General features: G+C 40.4%; 1 protein-coding gene across 1 annotated transcript in view; it reads right to left on the bottom strand.

Annotated features, from left to right (window-relative positions):
• DYRK4 (dual-specificity tyrosine-(Y)-phosphorylation regulated kinase 4) overlaps positions 1 to 14,882 on the bottom strand; it is a 23,149-nt gene extending 8,267 nt beyond the window's left edge. Inside the window, exons 1-9 of the mRNA XM_010145685.1 lie at positions 14,859 to 14,882; positions 11,037 to 11,120; positions 9,539 to 9,688; positions 5,964 to 6,099; positions 4,622 to 4,785; positions 4,101 to 4,237; positions 3,072 to 3,212; positions 2,554 to 2,692; positions 227 to 308 (exon numbers count right to left, since the gene is read on the bottom strand). Of these exons, the coding sequence (XP_010143987.1) occupies positions 227 to 308; positions 2,554 to 2,692; positions 3,072 to 3,212; positions 4,101 to 4,237; positions 4,622 to 4,785; positions 5,964 to 6,099; positions 9,539 to 9,688; positions 11,037 to 11,120; positions 14,859 to 14,882 (1,057 nt within the window). The remainder of the gene's footprint in view (positions 1 to 226; positions 309 to 2,553; positions 2,693 to 3,071; positions 3,213 to 4,100; positions 4,238 to 4,621; positions 4,786 to 5,963; positions 6,100 to 9,538; positions 9,689 to 11,036; positions 11,121 to 14,858) is intronic.
• Between the last annotated feature and the right edge of the window lie 3,508 nt (positions 14,883 to 18,390).

Here is an 18,390-nt window from a genome sequence, read left to right as displayed (position 1 = left end):
AGCAGGAGTAGAGGAACTGATCAGGTCTGGAACAAAGAAAAGCATGGAGATAACTTATTTGTCTCCTACTAGTATTTGTTCCACAACCAGTGGCTGAACAGTTCATCAGATTCTAGTTAGGGGCATGGGTCACTATATAGCTCAATCAAAAAAAATTTTTTTCTACATTATTTAAAATTAAGAAAGCTTATTAAGAAAATTACATCAACTTGACTTTTCTGCAAACCTCTTTGGTGTTCATAGCAGCTTGATCCAAAATCAATAACTTTAACTGAACCTTGGCCTTTGTGGTACAATAATATGTTCTCCTAAAGAGGAAAAAGAAATCACAGGGAAAAAACCGTTTTAACACCACATTAGATGAGTGAACATTTTGGAAAATAAGCAATGCATAACACATTGGGTTTACACTTACGCATAATAAAAGCTTCAAACTACAGCTTCCTTGGGAATGCATTTGCTAACATGAGTGGGCATCCAACAATGTGTAATTAACCAAAGCAGAGGGGAGATTTGTAAAGGTACCCGGTTCGAAGGCTAGCTAGACAGGGACACTAGTCCCTCACATACGATCCAAACCACTGCACTGCGCAGTGTGTGGTGCTATCCAGGCACCAGTCCAAGAGAATGCTTGCTGTGTGAGTTCCCCAAAACTCACTCTTGTTCAATCTAGTAAAAGGCAAACTGCACGTGGTTCAGAACCATCCTTTTGTAACCACAGAATGCCTCCACCCCATGAAGGAGTTGTACCTCACTGTTCTTCCATCCACTGCTTTCTACTTTTTCCAGGCTCTCTGTAAGCATACCTCTCTCCACCTCACAACTGAGTGATGCAGAGATCCCAAGGTAGCGATGAACGGAAACGGTAGGGCCCTATGGATTATCAGCTGGGTGCAGTTGAGTACAGCACAGTGTGCCTACAATCCCAGCTTGAGAAGCAATACTTCAACAGCTAGCTCAGGAGTATGTGCACTGATGAGTAAACAGAGCCTATTAGCTGTCTTCAGCAGAGCTGAGTTTTATCCTCATTAAGAATTTATTTAAATCAAGGTTTTCTTTTGATTTCCCTTCTGATCATACAGTCTTCTCCACTTGTCAGCAGAGAGATGGCTACCTTTATCAAGCAGTTTTAAAGTGGTTGTACACCAAAGCTCTGAAGGACTGAACAGTTCCCCGGCCAAATAATGACAAAGTAGTTTCTTGGGTAAGTAGTGGACTCATAAGGAAATACTGAATTTGACAGGAGGGGGAAGCTGCTACTGATGAAAGCCAAGGCAAGGACTGACACTAGTGCTCTTGGTTCTGTTGCGGGAAGAAGCATCCTTTCTTTGCAGCTAGCTATTCCTTCATGCTCATGGTAGGACTCTCTCTCTAACACTGAACCTCGCACAATGACCTGATGATTAACTGCAAAACCAGGTTCTGGGAGCAGTGATTACCTAGCACTAAGCCCAGAGAAAGTCCATACTCTACCATATGTTGAGAAATATCATACGAGGCAGATGGAATAACGGATGTGAGTTACAGGCATCAGAAATAAAATTCATGAAACTGTACAATTGTAGAATGAGAACAAAATTCTCTTCTAGTTAACTCACTAAATGTTCACTAATGTGTTACTCTATTTAAATACAGAGTACACCCATTTATCTTGCCAACCTCATTCCTAGTCAGTGGCGGATTTCCCATTGAGCTAATTGTTTCTAATTAAGGTACTCTGGTTATCTTGCAAGCCTCACTTCTCACTGCAGATTGGTCTGGCAAAGATGTTGGCAAGACAACAGGTACAGACAGTATGTGGCTCTTCAGACTTCAGAGTCAAGATACAGTAAGCAAAGTCAGAGCAGAATTTAATCCTTAGCATTTTTACTTGAGAGCTGACTTAATTATCTATTGGGTCAGTGGCAGTTTTGAAAAAGAAATCAAGAGTAACATTCACCTGAAATGAAAAAAGAATGAAAATACTTCAGAAATCTCAGAAAATTGTAAAAATTTAAGATTGGGACTTAAGGAGAATGGAAATGTTTCACCTAGCATGAATGCTTAGCAGATATAACAACAGGAACTGGATCACGGATGTTCCTCCAGAAAACCCTAAATACCCTAATACTATAGAATTGTTGTGACTTTTGCTACTTAATTTTATAGTCATGCATATGAAATTAAATGGACTTACAGGATAGCTCAAAACAGTTTGCCTTGAGAATATCTCCTTCCAATATAATGTCCCTCATACTTAACCACTTAATTTCACAATTATTTTTTTTCTTTAAGCAAGAAGTCATTACTTGAATTTGATTCCTATTTGCACACATTTTGGCAAGCAGATAATCTCATATAACACTGCAGTGAATTAACTGAATCTATGGAAAGAATCAGTTGACTTTAATACTAATACATTCTGAAATAAACTGTATAAAAAAAAAAGCTTCTGTATAAATACTCTACTGGGTTTTAAGGATCCTTCTGAGAGTTCTTCTCAATCAATAAAAACACAGGCTGAAGCTAATGTATTCTGTACAGAATAACAGGTTATGAAATGACTGTACTTACAGGCTTCAGATCACAGTGAATGATTCTTTCCTGGTAGAGCACTTGTAAACATCTCAGCACGCATTGAGTGAAGTGTCGAATTAAAGACAAACTGAAACCTTGGAAATTGTTCTTTTTGATCAACTCATATAAATTTATTCTGTGGGGGTTATGAGGTGGAAGAAGAAGAAGACGAAGACAGCAGAAAAGAGATTAAGAAGCTTATTTTTAAAGGCATTATTAGTTTACAGAGCATTAAGAGAGTCATTATCCTGTCTTCCTACATGAGGGAGTACCTATGCAGAAGAAAATTACTTGGCTATTTTCCTCCTTGAGAATGCTGTTCTACATGTAATGTGCTTTTAAAGTTCATCTGTGGTGATGAAAGGCTCAGTTACACAGTCTGTATTTAGACAGTATTCCTTTCTTGTGACATTAAGAGCTGCGAATTCTTCTGAAGAAGACATGAAAATTAAAGCTTGTAAGGCACAAGATCTACAATGCTCCTTAAGATTTGTGTATAGGAAAATATACTTTACCCCAGCAGTTCAAAGGCAATACAGAAGTGATTGCGAAAGTAGAAGTATTCCTTCATGTGGATGATATTGTGACTATCGTCTTTGTCCTTCTTCAGGAGAGCATCAAGGATCTTCACTTCTACCAAAGCCTGGCTGTGAAATCTGAAATATCACAACATAGGAATGATTACATTAATTCAGTCTAGCATTCGTAGAAATATAAACGCTACAAACTCCACAATCTTACTGTAAACACAATATGTGGTGTAATTTTTAAAAATTTAACATTAACCCCTGTTAACTTGATTTTTTAACGGTTGTTTCCTAGCTGAAATATACTGGCCTTACATAACACTTAACAGTAGTTATTTTCGCTTGTCTGAAAAAATATTTTAATGAAAAAGTTTCAAATTAACATCCAGAGTAAAATCCTAGAGCATAGGAATGCTTCTGTTTGCTTGAACAGGGCCATATTTCACACCTACCACAGTAAGATGGTCAGTTTTGAAGAGCACCTTTACCTTTAGTGTTCACTGAGCGGGGTAAACTGAACAGCTAAAACTGTTGTGGAGTCAACAGCATCATTCTCATCCGCTTCACTGACTCGGGTTCAAGCTAAACTCAACTGAAAATTTGTGAGCAGTCGTGTAACAAGAAGAGATTGCTTTTAGAACCATAGCATAGAATTTCTCATGTTAAAATGAGCAACTGGAACCTCCCAGCATATTCCTGTGGTTTTGGAGTCCTGGAGTGGGGCAATCCACTCTCAGTGATGCAGGCCTGGTTACCTGGGCTGTTTATTAACTGTGTCATGGATACAGAGACCTCCTTGTAAGTCTGGAGAAAACTGTGCTTGCTTCCATAGACCATCTCCACTGGGTCCCGGTTCTGAGTCCCTCACATCACCTTTCCTCATTCTGTTCTCACTGTGTTCAATGAAAACGTGATGTACAGGGGAATTGATTTTGATTCGTTCACATTATCCTAGACTGTCACTGCCCAGATAATAAAGAGCTGATTGTACTGGTGTAAAGTCTACATTTCTCTTACCTTTTCTTGTTCCTTATTATTTTCAATGCCACTAATTCATTGGTTTTATGATCCAAGCATTTAGCCACCTGCCCAAATGACCCCTTCCCAATGACCTCCAACACTTCATATCGGTATGCAATATGGTCGTGTAAAACCTTCAGAAGAAAACAAATAAATCAATTTCAAATAGTACCATAGAGATCAAGCTTTAAAGTAGTTCATGTGCGTGTGAGTTTATGGTCTCTGAAAGATGCTGGACTGGTAGCAAGTGAAGACTACATTAAACGAGGGTGACAGAGAAAATAACAAGCGCATGCTTTATTAAGCCACCTACTTTGCATCAATCTTGAACGAGGTGCAAAGTGGGTCTCCCTTTAGGATTCTCTTCTGAGGTTTAAAGTGATTGGTACTGGTGTTTTCTATATGTGAATATTTATCTTCTGGAAACAACATTTATCTCACATAGATAACTTAAGAGTTGTCAGACAATCTCTAAAACTTAGTTAGCTGAAAATGAATACCATAATTTTTCCACTTACTTTTAAGTAGGAGCCATGCTCATCATCGTAACAATTATTATTCTGAGTTTCAGGCAAACCTTCAATCTTTTTAGCTTCCAGCCCAAGAAACCATAGCTCTGTATAATTGAAAATTTCTTTTTGCTCATAGACTGTTAACTGGTTTCTAAAATTTTTCAAGGCTTCTAAATCAGAAAACAAGAATATAAACCCGAAAATCAATAAAATGTTAGAAACTTGATAGCAAATGTCTTTTACAATGGAACATTTTACAGTAAAGCACGCCACTTTGAGCAGAAGGTTGGAAGCTGACTGTTAGAAGTCCCTTCCCACCATCATTTCTGATTCTACAATGTTGACTTTTTGCACAAATCTATTTTTCTTTTTTCTTTCTCTGACTTACAGTATTATGTTCAACAAAGCATTCATCATCTGTCAGCAAGACTCTTACGAGAGCTTAGGTAAAAATTATTTGATTCTGAGCAAAGATATGTACCTAGATGTTTTCGAAAATCCCATCTACCTGCTTCAGCAAGCTTCATAGCTTACATGAAAAAAATGTAATTTTTTATTAGTCTGATTGTCGTATTTATAAAATGGCAGAAAGCTTTTAGCTAACCAAAGCTTTCAGGTACTAACTTTTGTGATAGAAAATATCAAGTTCAGATGCATCAGGTTAGGAATTATATGGGGCCTGAATCTGCTTTTCTCCTAGTTCTGATTCTTCCTGCATAGACATATTTCAGCTACCCTAACATCTCCACTTACACAATTTAAATCTAGATAAATAATCAGATGGTAGCATTAAAAATCAACGTTTTCTCTAGGCTTGCATGTGGGTGTTTTGCTAAACAGTGGCAGATCCTCTGCCACTAATGCATGAATGCTACATCATTTCAAAGCAAAAGGCCACTTCTACTTTTTTTCCTAGTCTCCTAAAAATAGATTAACTCTGGCAGAAACTTTCTAGATCTGAGAACTCCCAAGATGCAACTTAGCCCACACAGATAAAATGTGACACAGCTGCAAGGAAGTGGGAAAAGTGTTTCATCACTGTGGTAGAATATTGCTGTCACCTACATGACTGTCATAAGTCTTGGACAAATATACATTCTTTTGTATAATGCATACTTCTCTCATTTATATATTTGCCCTAGTCTATTCATTCTCCTATTGCATACATCCCCAAGCAGGATTTTTAGAAATCATTGAACCCATCCGTATTTCTGTCCTCCAAATAGTTTCTTAAATATTTCAGTGACCATTTAGCATGGGACATCAGGCCACCAAGTATCCTGACTGCATACACTCCTGCAGGCAGCCTGCCACTCCAGTCTTTTTACTCTGTGTCATTATATTCTACCTGAAGCCGTCATAGGCAGTTTGACACTGATACTGGTCCTTTCCAGTTCTGATGGTTCTGCTGGGGCTCTGGTATCACTTTCGGGAAGACTGTCTGCAAGGTTAAATTGGGGGAAATTGCCTCGAGTTCCGTTTTCCTGCCAAGAAAAAAAAAAAAAGGGTAAACTTTGTTTTCCAGTATTTTCATGAACATTCAGCTGATCCGTACTTACATAAATACATCAGAAAAATATTTTAAAATGCTTCGTTCCCAGAGACAAAGCTGGAGATCTTGCATCCAGTGTATCAGTACCTAGCTGAAGCTATGAAGAAGGTTATGGCTTCTTTGAACATAGGATGAAGAACAAGAACCAGTGAACAGAAAAAGGATCCATCTGATGTAGCAGGGCAAGAGTGTCTGCAGAGAGCTTTACTAACCTAGTGAAGTGGGGTTTTGACCAGGGGCAGGGCGGTAGAGTCAACATAATCTAAAGACCCTGATACTCACAGAGTAATACCTAGTGAAGTGGGGTTTTGACCAGGGGCAGTGCGGTAGAGTCAACATAATCTACAGACCCTGATACTCACAGAGATACTGTCACCTCAGTATCTGATGAAGTGGCAAAAGCATTGTGGGAGATTGCTGGACTTTGTTCTTAATGCAGGTGATCTGAGATGCGCTGCTGGACCTGTTACACACATATAAGGAACAACTGCTTGAGGATGCAAAGGGCAAGAAAAGGGCAGCTTTGGTTGCAGTGACTATGTGATTGTGGAGTTCAAAATCCTCAGAGAAATGAGTGAGACCAGCAGAATTACAAAGCCTGGTCTTCAGGAAAGCACCTTGTGGCTTATTCAGGGATATTTTCATCATAAACCCATGGAAGACTGCCCTGGAGGGCAAAGAATACCACGAGAGCTCATTAATCCTCCAAGTCAGGCTACTTAAAGAACAAGAATAGTTCATTCTAACATGCAGAAAGTTGAACGAACATTGCTGAAGGCCAGCGTACATTAAAAGGGAACTTCTGACCAGGTGCAAACATAGTAAGGAGCACAAAAAAGGTAGAAGCAGGGATGGGTTATCTGGGCTACACGCAAGACATACTACCTGAACATGCAGGCACATTTGGGAAAACTAAAGCTCAGCTGGAGTTGCAGCTAGCAAGGGATGTGAAAGTCAAGAAGAACAGTTTCTCTAAGTACATCACCAGCAAAAAGGGAAAGCTAAGGAAAATGCAAACCCACTGCCCAGTGGAATTTGGGACCTAGTGACCAAGGACTTGGAAAAGACCAAGGTATTCAATGGTTTTCATTGGTGAGTTTTGCCTTCAGGCCTCCCGAGTCCCTGCATCTAGAAGTAGCGCTTCTATAAAGAAGCATTAGCTACAGCAGAGGAAGACAGTCAGACACTTAAGTAGCTGGACATACCCACATGTGCAGGACCAGATGGGATGCGCCTGGGGGTGTGGAAGGAGCTGGCCAATATCTTTGAAAGTCAATGGCAATCAGGAGCAGTTCCTAACTATTTGGAAAAGGCAAATGTCACACCTGACCTAAATGTCACACCTACCTTCAAAAAGTGCAAGAAGAATGCTTCAGGGAACTACAGGCTGGTCAGCCTTTACCTCAGTCCCTGGGAGAGCTATGGAACAACACCCACTGGAAACCATTTCCAACCATATGAAAGACAAGAAGTTGATGTGGAACAGCCAGTATGGATTTGCCGACATAAGTTGTGAGCAAATGGTGTCTGAACAACTTGATTGCCTTCTCTGATGAAGTGCTTGGCTTGGCCAATAAGAAAAAAGTAGTGGACATTGAATTCTTTGAATTCAGTAGGGCCTGTGACACTGTCTCCCACTGTATGCTTGAAGCTCAAAGAGTGACATATGAACTGAAAAAATGGGTCATAATGCGAGTGCAAAATCGGTCGGACAGTCAGGTTGCAAGGGCTGTGATCAGTGGCAACTGGTTACTGGTGACATCCCTCAGGGATCCCTCCAAGTTTGCTTTGCTTGTAGTGGGAGGTTGGGCTCCGTGTCTCCCACAGGTCTCTTCCAACCTAAATTACCCCTTAGTTTATAATTTCTCATCTCTTGAGAAAGCCCTGATGACTCATGGAAGCAGGACAGGATGGAAACACAAAAGATCAGTCTCTCTCGGTGTCAGAAGGGTACAAAAGCAATATTCAATAACCAGTGCATGGCTGACAAGACAAGAAGAACCCAAGCAATGTCATATGGACTAACCAGTGAGCAACCTGAGTCCACCATGTCCTTCAAAGATGGCCTGACTGGTACCACTTGGTTACATACATCTTGCTTCTTGTGAGTTTTGGATTAAAAATGTGTTAGTGCCAGAGAAAACAAGTTTGCACATACTTGCCTCTAGCCTTGCTACTTTTTTTTCAATATTAACTTCTACAAAAGCAGGGCAACCAGGTGTGAGGGGTACCACTTGACCACCTCAAGCATAGGTATGTGCTGACAGAGGTCAGTCCTACTGCTATCCTGCTGCACCCCAGCTTGAGAACTCCACTCCGCCCATTCCTATACACTCTCCCTTAATTCAGCAATGCTGCTTTTTTTTTCCTCAGGAAGGCTAAACAAAGAAGGTCTCCAAAACAGACAGCACATAATCGTGCTTTCTAGATTGAAATCTTTACTATCCTCTGCCATGTCTAAGCCAAGCAAAAGGCTTTCTTATCAGTATTTACACAGCTTCTTATATAAGTCTGTAAATTCCATTTACAGAATGCAAAATGTTTGGCTCCAATCTCTTCACAAAAATAAAATGGAGGGACAGTTCACTTTCAGATGCAAAGCTTAAGCGTTGTCTTTTGTAAGAGTTGAGTGCCGGTTTCAGTTATGAACGCCACAGAAGCTTTAAAGAAAATTTAAACTACTTTGGAGATGAACCCATTCCACCTCATCATTGATGCTTTTTTGCACCTTGTAGCTTCACCCAATGATACACACCCTCTAACCAGTTAAATAATAGTAGTAGTAGCAGGCTGCCAATTTCAAATTCGAGGTATTTGTGAAAATGCCTGAGTTCCCCAACAAAATGCTTTATGTGGGAACTTCCAGCGCCAGAGGTCTTCATATCAGAGCCCTATAGAACCTGTCAAATCTCTCAATAAAGAGACCCCATTGAAGAAGAAGAAAGGTGAAAAAGAGAGTGATCAGAGTAGAGGTGATGAGTAGTGCAGGTGCCTGACTTGAAGCAGCAAAGTAAGAGGAGTACAGAGAGGGGGTGGACACAGAATTTGTGAAAAAATGAGAAAGAAGGAATGCCAAAAGTGAAGATGACTTCAAAAACTTCCTGTGATGTTGGGTGCCCGTTAAAATATCTGGAGATATACACAACCATGCTGGTAAGTAATCTGTCTGTTTCGCTGTTTATAGTTCTTCCTTTTTTTTTCTTTTCAACTGGGGCTGAAAAGAGAAACTGATGCAAATGCTGACACTAAATGATTTCTCTCTTCCCACACACACACTTGTCACACTTTGCCACTGACACTCTTTTTGCAGTACTTAGACAGAAGTTGATTAACCAGGCAAACACAAGATGTCTAAGAGCTTTGTAACTCACTTGGAGAGAGGGGAGGGCATTCTGCAAGCTCTTATTTGTTATCTGAGGCAGGCTGCTTTCAAGGGGTGGAGGGTTCGCAGTGTCTGCCACCAAACCATGCTTTGCTTGACCTTCCAGATGTGGGAGGGAAAGAACACCACGACTGACGTTCTAAACAGAAAGCATAAGTAAATATTACATAACGACCTAGCAAGCAATTCTGTGTAACGCCTCCAAAAAACAGAGGATTTAAAACCTTGGAAAATGTGTATGGTTCACTTCTGACACCTAAAGGCAGAGGGGAAGAGAGCCAATAGTCTCCAGCAGCTCCCAGTTGTACTAATGGGCAGGCGGGGTTTGTGCAGGCAGTTGGGCAGCCTAGCATGTTTTGAGGCATGAAAGTTTCCCCACAAAAACCATCTCCATCCAGCATCAGAGCAGCAACTGCTTCAGCTTAAAAAGGAGCTTGGGCTTGGAAACTGAGCAGCCCTTCCAGGCAGCAGGACTCCTGTAAGTGGGGAAAATAAAGCATATGCAAGGTAGCAAACAGGCACAAATTGTAAATGACAGACAAACCCATTAGCTATTCCCAGTGGTAGAAAAGACATTGAGACTGGACGGCTGCCAAACGCCAGCAGTGGAGACAGTGGGAAAGTCTTCACTGCACTGGTTTCTCACTATTTCCTTTCCCCTCACTTCCCATGGAGTTCACTTTGACTAGGCCCCTTTGTTGCACTCCTCCTTTGTGTGGAAAAGGGCAGCTCTGTGCAAACTTTACTGAAAAATAAATGCTTATACTCATTTGAAAACTCCAGGCTTATTAGCCCTTCCTTTAGACTTCTCCCATTTGTTATTTGCAAACAATTTCTATACCACTCATTCCTTAAAGTCAGTCATTTAAGGATGTGGGTTTATGAATGTTAGGACCTCCTATGTTCTTGGATATCTAAAGTGAGAGAAATCACAGTCTTTGCAGTGAAGAAAATCTTTGAGGTAGACTATTACTTTGATGAATAATAAAAAAATTATTTGAAATAGATCTGAAATAGACCAGCTATGCAGAACATGGTCCAGAGGGTTAAGGCTACAACACATAGAAGCCTGTGAAATTTTGGCCATCAGGACAGGATAGAAACATATTAGACAACAAAGGAGAGGTTTGGTGTTTCCTCAAAAAGCAAAGAAACAAAGCTCTCAATACATCCAACTTAAATGAATACGTTTTCTTTTCCAATCCTGTGGAAAAGTCTTTAAAACCTTAGAACTGAGATTCCAGTGCACTTTTCATGAAAGCTTCAAGAAACCATAGAGGCTAGGCAAAAGAAATTACTCCAATGCTACTGAACAACTAGCAAAACCAAAATACTCACAGGCACTTGGGACACACACAGCTATTACACGGGAAATGGAAGAGAGCAGGGAATAAAGGACTTCTCCTTGCTCAGATTCATTCATTGTAAGGGGTGTCTCAGAAAACAAGCGTTCAGATATTTTTAAAATCAGCTGAAGAGTCACATACCTGATGGAAGACTCTGTGAGATCCCAGATGATCTCTCTCTTGAACAGTCAGTTGAGACTGAGAAAATGCATCCACATGGGAAGACTGCAAACATGAAATGATGCTTTAATAAAAATTATTCTGGAAAAAAAAATCCTGACTTTTCTGTACGGTTTCTGTGTTTCCGTCCTTTGTGGCAATGTCTGTGCCAACACACGGTATAAGGGAGGACCACAAAAGCTGCTGAAAATGCACTACGCTCCAGCAATTGCTCTCCCAGTTGGACAGCTGTTTTGGGGGCAGGTGCACAGACAGCTTGCTTTGCCTATTATGCCTCTCAGCATGCTTGATATGCCCATGTAGTCAGCAGAGGGGAAGGGTGGGCCTTTGCTGTCTCTAAATAATGTGCTCGGAAGTCAACAATGAGTCTGCTTGGAATGACAGCTTTAAACTGACTTACAAGCTAGATTGTAAGCCTATCCATTGTTAATAGCAGCATTAAACTGATTCAACTTGGTACGGATGTTATAAAACAGAAACCAACGTTTAAATTTACTGAGATATAGAAAAAATTTCATTGGTTCCAATAGACAGATAATATTACCAATAATATTACCAAATAAAAAAAAAATACATGGGGAAAGTGCTATGCAGCTCATCATTTTTAAGATTTTGGAGGTGCTTTCAGCAGTTTTTTAAATAAAGATAAAAAGACTGTCCAATACTGGACCGCACTACATTGCAGAAATCTTTACAATAACTCAGATACTGAAAACTCCATGGCTAAAGCAGCTTGGATCTCTGCTGCGTTTGGTCAGAAGTGCTGGCTTGTCCATGGGCTCTGAGACATAATGTTGTTTCACTCATAGTCCAAAAAATTATCTTTATCTGAGTAGACACATCGGTTCCACCACACAAGTTCTGGAGTGGTAGAACAGCAGTATTTTCCCTAGAAGCAGAGGAACTTGGAGCAGGGAACTTTTTAATTTAGAGTTTCAAAATAACAAATTTGCAGCCAAAATGATCTTATGGACGTGAGCTGCAGATTAAAAATACTTAAATACAGCAGCATGGTATTCTCTACCCATTTTGCAGCATACGTTTCCATGGCCTGTACCTGTCTCACAGTCTTAAATGGTCAGAGCACCTGATGATGATAAAGTCTTTGCTCTGGAAAGACTTTCAGCCTATCCAGTGACAATTATCAGTGCCAGGGGATCACTTTTTAAAGGCCTTTGTTGTGGACTTCAGTTAGTCCACATGAAAATATATCTGCATACTGGAGGAGTTTGATTGATGTGTTTTGTGCCGGCTAGTGCCATAAAACACCTGCCATGATGCAGCCCAGCCATGCTGAAAGGGCCTCTGAGCCTGCCAGAAGAAGGGACGACCCAGATGAGACTGCTGCATCTGTGCCAATTCACTGTGCACATATACGAATACAGGAGCTGCAGCAGGTAAGGGATGCTCGAGTACAAACTGGTCCATACACGCACAGTGACGATATATCCAGGGCACATCAGCATTGCCTCAGAGGTGCAGATCAAGCTGAAGATACATGTACTACGGCTCTGACCATCCAACTCCGTAGGTATGGAAGAGGTGCTCAGAGAGGCTGTGGGATCTCCGTCCTTGGAGATGATGTTAGATTAGAGACCTCTAGAAGATGCTTCAAAACTAAGTATGGAGAGAAAACTCTATGTACAAATCTATTTGATCACGTGAAGGAAATGCTGCCCTTTTACATGCAGGTTCAACTGTCTCACTGTCAACCATGAAGACACCTTTAAAACTGGGCAGACAGGCTAGAAACTGCCCTGGGACAACTGTGCTCATAGTTTCCATGGCAGGTGTTTTCTCTTGCATTCATTTCAAAAGTGAGGAGCATAAGCCCCACAAATAAATAAGTCCCTGTGCAAGCTTAAAGGGCAAACTTCAGATTCAGAACAAGCTGAGAACAGCAGCTCTGGGTTTAGGCTTATTATGCTAATTGGATACAGTTTGAGAGGAAAGGTCATGGACATCCGTTGAGCAGAGAGGAATATTACCAAAGGGAAAGGTACAAAGACCTGTCTTTGCAGGACATAGTAACTGCCATCTTTGAAACTGGAGATCATCCAAAACATCCCCAGAGCCACCACAACAAATGCCCCCAGAAGACAACCACTGGATTACCGGATCATCGATGGAAAACCCAGTGCCAGAGTATTTTTACAGACAAACACTTCACATGCAAACTATGTATCTTGCATTTCAAGGGAGAATCACATCTGTTATGAAGGTGAGTCTAGGATCCATCTTCATAACTCTACTAGATATATCAACCCAGTTCTTAATATGACTGTTAAATTTAAGGCATGATATACTTTCCCTCATATTTCATCTACACTTTACTCGCAGCTAGCTTTATTTTTCAGTTTATGGAGCTGATTAAAACATTGCACTCCATTTAAAGACAGTTTCTTAACCACTTTGTGCTTTTCTAACTACAAGTCAATGTGAAGCCAGGATTTTAGAGAGAAACAGCTATCACTGAAAACCAAAGAAACACTGGAATTCACAAACCTGTATAGACTGCAGAGTCTTCACTCCAAAATGGCATTTTATTTCATAGCAATACTTTTAAAAGGCTATGCAGTGATGTCTATGTTACTAAATACAAATTTCAAAGTATATTGTATTTACTAATAGAGCATGAACAATTCACAAAATGTCTTTAAAACTCAGCAAGAGCTAAGGAAGCAGGTGAGTGAGCTCCAAGATGTGCTGCCAGAATTTGGAATCCATTCAATTTCCATTCACTGGGGAAAGATTAACAAGATTTTGAGATGGACATGTCTCCTTTTACACTGCAAAAGCAGTATCAGTACATCAGCCCGAGGCTGTGCCTTTTTTTGGTCATGGAAATTTGTGACTCTCTTTGTCTCTTTCTCAAAACCTACTTATTAAGAGTTTTTAGTTCTTCAGTGCTCTTTGGGCAATTTAATCAAACCACCTTAAAACCGGTAACTGATCAACCCACATAACATTCCCCCAAACAGGTAAATAGCATCATCTTTTTTATCCGTGGAAAAACTGATCTGTGCCTGCAACAGTCCTGCCGGTGGCTGAATCGAGGAGCAGATGGGTTGTTCAGTTAGTCTGCCCAGTGACTTATTTGATGGTCTTGATCTAGATGACCCATCAGCTGCTGCTCTAGCAAAATCCTGTACATCTAGTATGGGTCCTACAGCTGAGCTCTTGTGACCAGTTTAATTCTGGCAGATGCACTTTAAAGAAAAACTTGCAGCAACTGTTATTGTTCCACTCCACTGCACTCCTGGCTGTCCTATACCTAGAGCACTCAGCTTGTCTTACAGCTCCAATATCACACTTTAATCCTGAACGACCACCTCCTGCTATTTTAGCCCTTCAAATCATATATTACCTTGCTAATTCCAATTATCACTCAAGAAACAACAATGTCCTCATTCACTACCCAGCCTGCAGCCATAAAGAGTTTAGGTACTGAGCATACAGCATTCTGCAAAATCAGAAATTGTGACACATTTTCATAGTTCCAAAATGTCAGCTTATTTTTTTCAGTACGCAGTTGACCGCAGAAATCAGTAATGCACTAAAATTTTAGAGATTATTAAATACACAACTACACAAAATACAGACACCGTTGTCTCTTCATTTAAATGGGCACTTTCTTCTCTCTGTCCTCAAAACTGAATAAAGCCTGTAGAATACATAGAGAGATTGCAACCTAGCTGTTAAATCATGCAATACAGTAAAAAGCCATAGAAAACGCACCCTCACTCACTCAACACACAGTAGGAACATAAACATTTTCCCCACCTTGTCAACTATTTCTGTCAGCATAACTGCAAGAGCCGTTAACTGCAGGACAGAGATTGTTTATTCCATTCCGTGAATGCATTTCAGGAAGCCCACCTTCATCTAGTCAGAGGATAGCAGGACCGGTTTCATGCACAGTACCCTGATCAGAAAAAAATGGATAACGCTTCTGCTAGCTTCAGATTTAAATTTTTATCCCGGAAATATGCCAGTGACTATTAACTGCTCTAGTATTCTTTTGGTGGCCATCTGTTCCTTTTCTCAGCCTCCTTCTAGCCAAATATAATTTTCCATATTTATCATGGCAAGTCAGTAATAAGAAAGACAAATATAACAGGATTGGCTGTTCTCCTTGCTGTCTCAGTCTGTTCCTTCTCACTGAGCTCATGTGCTTGTGAAACCAAAAAACACTTGAACTTGTATTTTTTCAAAATTTGTCACACTGACCTTGCTATACAGTGAGTAAATTCTATTCGCCAAGACTTCCAGCCTGGAAAATGAAAATAAATTAATACCTCAAGGGTTGATTAGTCTTTGGACATTATGTGTCATTTACTGAGAACCAAACTGTGACCCCTTGGTCTTGTTGGCATCAGTGCAGAGCTGCTCTGTGACACAATGAGGCTCTCATTTTGGTGTGGATAGTGAGAGAGGTCTTAGATGCCGTCCCGTCTTTCCATTTCCTCTTTTGGGTGGCTTGCCTGTGTGATGGAGCACTGATGGAGATGTCCCTATCTCGCCACCATCTTAGGGGAATTTCTAAAATGGAAAATATAATGTGCTTTCCTCCTCCATACAGGCCAGGAATGGCATGTTCCCTGCTGGTCTGAAATCTGTCAACAACCCAGAATAGTTCTACCTTCACTCAGAAACCAGGGTTTTCACAGAAGAAATACATGCTCATCCACAGAAGCTATTCTAGAAGGCTGCCTCTGTTCCTGATGATCCTGCAATGAGCACCACTTTTCACAGTGCGGCCAAAGGACAAACAGCTATTCTTCTGCATTCATGGTGGTCCACGCAATGCCCTTCCCTAATATCGATGCCAGGTGCACCATCCTAAAAGGCACATCACTCCCATTTCCATTATTCCAAGCTTGGCAGCTCTCTAGTCAATAAATCCTCCCCAGTACTACGCTTCACATGCAAGAGAAACTTCTCATTCTTTAGCCAAATAACCACATGGACTGTCGCGCCAGAAGAGCAAGTTCAGCCTGGGAATTCAGGGAGATGCCATGTGCTGGAATACAAATTAAACAGCACAAACACACACTAAGTGTATTTAAGTTAAGTCACTCCCAAACAAACATACACAGACAAACAAGCACGTGCGAGCGCATACGAGTAGGTACAGTGCAACTCTTCTCTTGCACAGGTATATCGAGCATTTTGGAGTAATTTCACCATGGTTCACAAGAAGGGATTTAACTAATGTAGTGTGTGTCATATATTCTAACTGCGAAAATATAGACTTGTGATACCGGAAATTATCGGTGCAGTCCGCTGTTGATCATGTTTATGTCCTACATAGATGGGTGAGTACTGCGATCACTACTGGCACTTGCTGATAGAACTTGGTGTTCTCATCTGTTCACACCAGATGTGCTAGGTAAATGAGGCGGGGTTTGTGACAGAAAGCTGTACACTGCATTTCCTCTGCTTCACTTGTAGTGCCACCATTCTTTTCTTTAGAAGATATCTAATACAACTTTATGTAGCTCCACAGTTGGGACATACCTTTCCACCTCAGGTTTTGACTTTATTTGTTGAGAAACTATTAAGATTCTTAGGACAGCTTATATAGAAAGGAGTTAAGGACGGATCTCGTCATGCATTCATCTGTCCCCAATTAAGAAGAAAGCCCTCTACTTTATTTTCTTTTATTTGTTTCTGTTCCTTTTAATGCTGTCCATTTTCCTCATTTTATTTTATGACATTTTGGTAAGCACCATTTATCTGTGCTAAGTCATGGAGGAATAAAAACAATTTTTAGGATGATTTCTTTATCATAACTGAAGTGGATCAGCTAAATTTTGACAACAAGAATCTATATAAAGTTTTCTCTTACATTCTTCAACAATACTCTCAAAGCAAGAGAAACCTGCCAGGGTCACTACAAAGTTTCAATCACGATACAGCGAAGTGAAAAACAGTTCATAAAATGTTTCAGCTATAAATTACAAAGCAGTTTTGTTAAGTTTGAAGGAAATATTGATGGTCTTTTAAACTCATTATTAACAAAGCACCTGTTTCTCAAAGATATTTAATTAAAGGAGCTAAGTGCAATGGTAGATAAATTTCCTTGTGGATGCAACCACTGGACTGATCATCACGTGGATGAAACATTAACCACAAATTTGTTAAGTTCGGCAACATCTCTGTGGAGCAGAATAGTATCAGAGGTAAAGAAAACTAAAGAACTTCCCCCACAACGTGTCTTCCACAGAAGAGTGCAAAAGCTTGGGATATGATAAAGTCAAGTCTCTAACATTGAAATTATTTGCTAGGAAGTTGGCTCTTTAAAGTTTACGAACAATTCCTGTCATAGTTAGTCTCTGCTCTTTCTCCTAGCGAACAAGAAAAACAAATTAATAATGCTGTTCAGTTCAGTTAGAGAGGAAACATGAATGCAATTTTACACAGGAGGAAATTAAGGCATTGTGTGGCTAAGGATGCAATTACAATAACCCTGGGAGATAATTCTTAAGATCTGAGCAAGGGTCCACAACTAAATTCAAATAGAATTTGAATACATGGGGGTTTTCCAAACAGCCATTTGACTGTATGAAGCAACCAGGACCCCAGCGCCATCATCATTTCTAGGAAACGGACTGGGCAAACAAAGGACAGCCTCGAAACCACTGCTTGAACAGGTTTTTCTGAAGCATCAATCTGTTCATAGGACTATTCCAAGAACAGAAAATATTCCCGGACTCACAAACTGAAGAGGAATCACATGAGAAGGAGGAATTGGACATGGACCAGATAAGCTGTTTTAAATCAAGTGGAGTGCACAGATGAAATGTAACTCTAGATATGTTGAAAAGTCATAGGCAAAAAAAAAAAAAAAGTTGATAGGCAAATAAGATCATTATCATGACGGAAAGGAATTTTTAGCTTTCCTATCAAGCCCTGAAAGCCTTGCAAGATCTTCCTTTCAGGAAAGAGCTCCAGCTGTTTCCACCAATCTGCAGGTCAAACTTGGGAAATGCCACTGTCCCCCCTGTGATGGCTGCAAGTGGAAGCCAGAGAGGCTAGTCTAGAAGAATCAAGGCCTCTAGGTCCTAGTATAGTTCATAACTAGACTTACTAAATACCTTCCCAGATAGTACTGCCATCACACACCTATGCATTCAGATATACTTCCTACATAATGCCACCTGGGGAGGAAAACCAGGGGCATCATTTTAAAATGTTATTACTTCAGAGGGGCTGTACTAGTATAAAAGCAGTAGCTCATCAATGAATGACCCCTCACATTGATTTTCCTGTAGAACGTCCATTTAAACAAATTGATCAAATGTTAGGTTTA

This window comes from Buceros rhinoceros, unplaced genomic scaffold (genome assembly GCF_000710305.1).
Source record: "Buceros rhinoceros silvestris isolate BGI_N320 unplaced genomic scaffold, ASM71030v1 scaffold1681, whole genome shotgun sequence".
Taxonomy (NCBI): domain Eukaryota; kingdom Metazoa; phylum Chordata; class Aves; order Bucerotiformes; family Bucerotidae; genus Buceros; species Buceros rhinoceros.
Note: the sequence above shows the minus strand (reverse complement) of the source record. Positions and strands in the feature narration are given on the sequence as shown.